We start from the raw sequence: 4,908 nt of genomic DNA on the forward strand, positions 1-4,908 counted from the left end.
AAGTATGGGGGAGTTCAAGTCTCCTGCCTTTGACTAATGGGAGTCAGTAACTCCATTGTTCTCCTTTCTTCTGTTGCAAGACCCTTTGGTCCTCCAGGTCTTCTGTGGAGACATTATGTGAGACTGAGTAGCCAGTACTTTTCCTGGCTTAGCTGTGGCCAGCTGAATAGTTCATCTCCCTGATTTTTTTCTATTTCCTTTCTCTGCCTTATTTCTCTTTTCCCCTCAGTCTTGCTTCCTTGGGGTTGTACTGTCTAAGGAATTGTTAGGTAAGTAAGCTTTTACCTCAGGTCCTGTTTTCTTGGGAACCTGGATTAAAATATTATCATTGTCCCCTCAGGTATGTGGCTCTGTGAAGATTTTTATATGGCTACTGTTGTTGTATGTGCACTTTCTTTCCACTTTCCTCTTTTGCACAATTTAAATGAAAACAAGCTCTTGTCCTTAACCCCCTTAAGGGTTTAGATAAGTATCTATAATAACAGCTAACTATGCACCAGGCATCTTTACAATCACTTCTACCTCACAACAACACTGTCTGTCTATGAACCACTATTATTACATTTTTACAGAAGGGGAAACAAGTTAAGATGTTTGGTAACTTCATGAAAGTCATACAGGTAGTAAATGGCTATGTGAACTACAGCATCCATATTCTCAGAGACATCATATCTCACTAAGCCTCCAGTAAGGGTCCCGGTTTCCCTGGAACCAAGATGCAGGAGCTCCTCTCCTAATGAAGTGTTTAGATTCCAAATGGTTCTACTTATGGCCATATTTTTATTTATTCAAACTTAACAAGAAGGGGTTTAAATTTCAATTCCCGGCATTTTTGGGATGAATTTTCTAGAGAAGTAGAGGGAGGTGAGAAACCCTTTGAAATTTAAAACAGGTATACTTTGCTACTCCTTGCTCATGTATATTCTATGGCATCTTTTTCTAAAAATAGACGTTTTATATACTTTCAAACTGAGGGTAGGTAATTCCCTCCTAAATAACCTTTTCCAGTGTTGTAAGGAACCCCTTAGCAACTTTGTGCTTCATAACTCAGCGAAGTTATGAACGTTTGATGCTTTGGACCCATGGAACCACACTTTGCTCAAAGTGTATGTTTCACTGGCCTAAGCTTCTAGAAAGAACACTTGGTTGTATGTGACCCAAGATTAGGTTAGTAAGCATTTCACTTAAAAGCTTACTCTCTTCCATCATACTCAAAAGTTCTCCATTCCATCGATCACTTTTCCAGTCTCTTGCTGTCAAGAGCATGGGTGTATCATGTTTTAGCTGTTGCATAATTTGCCTTTCGTCTTCAGAATGTCATCTTACTATCCAAGGATTCATCTGTGTGCAAATGAAGCAGTTCTCATTTTCTCATAATTTTCAATTGTGACTACATCTCCTTTTGTCTCCATTAAAATTCTACTTTTTGGACAGGAACGGTCAGCATTTCTACTGCTTTAGCATTTATCTAATACTATGTGATCAATAATATGCATGTATCACCTTCAATTAAGCATTAACAGAGCAAACATCCTCTAATAATATAAATGACCCCACAAGTCCACTGGCTCCCTCTTTGGTGGGCGAAAAGTTGACCTGCTTTTGCTCTGTTGAGTGGCTTTTTAAGAATTACGTTAATAAGTTAAAAATTCTTAAGAGTTATTGATTTCCTACAATGGTTGCAGGACACCTTTTAAAAGACTTCCTTCCTCCACTCAAGGAGAAAGATGCCATGATGTTTACACATTCAGTAAACGAGTTGAGGAATATCCATGCCATATTGGCTTTAGGGAGAAAGAACCTTGCTAATGCTACTTCCATTGTGTCACTTTTTAAGAATGCTTTAATTCACTCAACAATTTGAAGACCGTATTTATATGCAGAGACTTCATTGTTCGAATCCTGGGGCCATCATATAAACTTTGGAGATGTTTGCAAAGCTCTCGAGATCTCAATTCCCTTGCAAGCTGGCGTGAGGAGTTCGTGGGAAAACAAAGTGGTCGGCGTACAACAGGGCTTCTACCAAAGGGAGCACTCTTTTCTCCGAGGGTCTTAACGGTGACCGGCAAGTGAAACAGGCGTATTCCGCTAACTCCCGATATTCCAGGGGCACGGATTCGAAGCCGAGAACTCCTACTTGCAATCCGCTCTTTGGATTAAAGGGGAAAAGCTCGGTGGGCGAGGGAGGAGCAGACGGGTGCCCCTCTCGGTTAATCACGGGCCAGAATTCTCTATTCCTCTACTTTCACCCAAGTTCGGGCTCCAAGCCCACCCAGAGCCGGCCGCGCCCTTCCGCGCGGTGACGTCACCGCACAGCTGGCGGGAGCCTGGACGCACCGCCCCTGAAGGGAGAGCCGGAAGCCGGGAGAACCTTGCCCGCTGGGTCCCGGAACCTCGGAAGCCCAACAGTTCGCGCACCTGGGGAAAGGCGGCGGGAGTCAGCGGGCATGCGCGAGGCTGCCGGACGGCGCAGGCGCACTGCTGGCCTCGCGTTGACTCTGGTGTTGGGGGTTTCGTGGGCTGTCCTGGCTGCCAGGAAAAGGTGGGAGAAGAAGGGGCAGGGGGCTGAACCTGATTTTTGGGAAAGGCGGGTTTGCTTCTTGGATGGGGAAGGCCGGGTGGACGGATCTGCTGTGCGTCCGTGCGGGGCGCGCCCCTCGGAGTTAGGGCTTTGCCAGTAGATGAAATCAAACCATCACGCAGGCAAAGTGCGATGCGATTATCCTAAACCAAGACCCGCCCAGAATACACGCCTAGAGCCTGGGGTCAGTTCTTCCTGAGAGTGAGAGCGTACCTGTGTGCGGCACACCGCTCAAGGGCGAGTTATTTCACTTTTCCTCTGCCCACCAACGCAGTGGGGGCGGACATTATTACACGGTACCCAGTTTGCTTCGTCCTCAGTTTACCCCCTGGATACCGAGGACAGATTAATTTGTCTACAGGTCACACAGCTGAAAAGCGCTTGCAGTTGCCATTTCCACAAGGTTTGTCTGATACCAAGCTCAGCGCTGCTCATCAGACGCGTGAAGTCATGAATGGGTGAAAATGAGATAATACATACTTTCTGTAAATAAATGGCAAATCGTAAGGTTTGGACGTCAAGAGATATAAACTGGGGCTGTAGTAGGTAGGCTGCAAGGAAAAGGCGCTAAACGTAGACAGTGAATTGGATTTTGCAAGAGGAAAAGAGAAGAAAGCTTTTGGGAGATAAAGCAAGAAAGCGAAGATTTGGAGGTGGGACAGGAAGTGTGAGAAGGGAAGCAATTCCCTCACCTGGAACTTTGTGTTTATGTTTGGCTTGCAAATAAAAACGTCTGTAATTCTAGAGATAGGTATACTTTTCAAAGCAATGGGCTTTCTCTTTTCTGCCCTTAGGTTCATGCTAAATGCACAGTGATGCTACACATCTGTTCAGCAAGAGGATGCTTTCTGGCCACTCATTTAACAGTTGGAAGCTTAGGTACCTGTGACAAATATATGGGATGCAGAATTTATTTCTGGACTCTGGCCTGCATGAGAAAGGTCTCTAAAGTGCTGACAGGTTCTGTATCTCCCTATCTCCTTCGTGGCCCCAATAGTGAGAGGAATAAACAATCATAAACCCAAATCTAGTACGTTCAGTGCCAACATCCTCCCAATCTTTAGAAGAAAGAAAGAAAAAAGCCATGTCATCTTTGTTTAAAGAAGCTTGGCCCCAGTGATTTGTTATGTTTGTGTTTTTACACTGCTTTTATTGCTATAACAGCTTGCTCTACCCAATTTAGAAACTGATTAACTACTTATTACCTTGTATTAGCCTCTAATTGTTTAATGGGTGTAAATTTTATCTCATAAGCAAGATTGTGAGATTCCCCAGGCAGGGACTGTGTCTCTGTCTTATATCCCAGAATAGTGACTCAATCGACTTTTTCAAGTGTCTGTAATTCCCCCACTAAATCCCCACTACTCAGTACCCTTCCTGGCACATACTAGACACCCAGTAAATATTGAATGAATGAAATGTTGCCTTCTGAAAATGGGAATCAAGCCTGTTATTTTCTTTAAAATTTCCTGGTCCTCTAGCATAATTATCTGCTTTTGGCAGATACTCAGCAAATGTGAAACTTGATTGCTGTGCCTTTCAGCAGAGGAAATACAATCTCCCCAGTGCCCTATAAAGAATTGCCACCTAAAATATCATGTCCCCAAGAAGTCAGTAAAGAAATAGCTGTTGATAGATTGATTAGCCTCAAAGAAATTCTTGATTCTTTTTTGAATTGTGCATCTGCCCTTCCACAGTGAATATTCATGGTTATGTTGGCCAGGCTGCCTAAGAAAATCTTTGGAAGATTGTGTAATTGAGCATCTTGACTTGAGAAAACAAACAAATAAAAACCAAATTAAAACCCTAAGCCAACTATAAAAAGCCCAATTCCAAACAAGATCTTTTTACTTAAGAACCCTATCTGCAAATTGTAAATAACTTCGTGCTCCTGACAGAGAGGATGCATGTGCGTGTGTGTGTGTGTGTGCACGCGCGTGTGCTCCATTGGAGGAAGTTGAAGCCAACTGAGGTCTGAACCACAATTTTTCTGTCAACCTATTCAGCTGACATTTGGGGTGAGGGTAGCGAGGTGATAGTTCAGGTAATGTTTGAACAAAGGAGAGTTAGGCCAGAGCAAATCCTTTTCAGTATTTACATTAGTTGGTGCTAAAGCCAGCTGTGTCTCGAATTTATTAGTTGTGGGACCTGGGGGCAAGTTACTGAACATTTCTGAGCCTTAGTTTCCTAATTTATAAAATGGGGATAACAAGACACCACCACCCAACTTGTAGAGTTACAATGCGTAAATTTGTAAAGCGTTTAGAAACAGTGCGAGGCACACTAGGCTATGCGTTATAACCTGCACTTACACATTGCCGGCCTTT

At 43.6% G+C, this 4,908-nt stretch overlaps 1 protein-coding gene across 1 annotated transcript; it reads left to right on the forward strand.

Moving 5' to 3' along the window:
* The first annotated feature begins 590 nt into the window (after nt 1-590).
* Nucleotides 591-4,197, forward strand: LOC130683928 (uncharacterized). Its single transcript, XM_057503226.1, has 3 exons — nt 591-620; nt 2,108-2,542; nt 3,376-4,197. Exons 1-3 carry the CDS (start codon nt 591-593, stop codon nt 3,598-3,600), a joined length of 690 nt encoding a protein of 229 aa, XP_057359209.1. The 3' UTR covers nt 3,601-4,197.
* The last annotated feature ends 711 nt before the right edge of the window (nt 4,198-4,908 follow it).

Source organism: Manis pentadactyla, chromosome 5 (genome assembly GCF_030020395.1).
Source record: "Manis pentadactyla isolate mManPen7 chromosome 5, mManPen7.hap1, whole genome shotgun sequence".
In the NCBI taxonomy this organism is placed as follows: Eukaryota; Metazoa; Chordata; class Mammalia; order Pholidota; family Manidae; genus Manis; species Manis pentadactyla.

Bases quoted from the DNA above. Each gene is read 5' to 3' on its own strand.
- LOC130683928 (XM_057503226.1), top strand. From the start codon at position 591: ATGTTTGGTAACTTCATGAAAGTCATACAG. The intron at 621-2,107 runs GTAGTAAATGGC...CCGATATTCCAG, and splicing joins ACTTCATGAAAGTCATACAG to GGGCACGGATTCGAAGCCGA. The intron at 2,543-3,375 runs GTGGGAGAAGAA...TTCTGCCCTTAG, and splicing joins GTCCTGGCTGCCAGGAAAAG to GTTCATGCTAAATGCACAGT.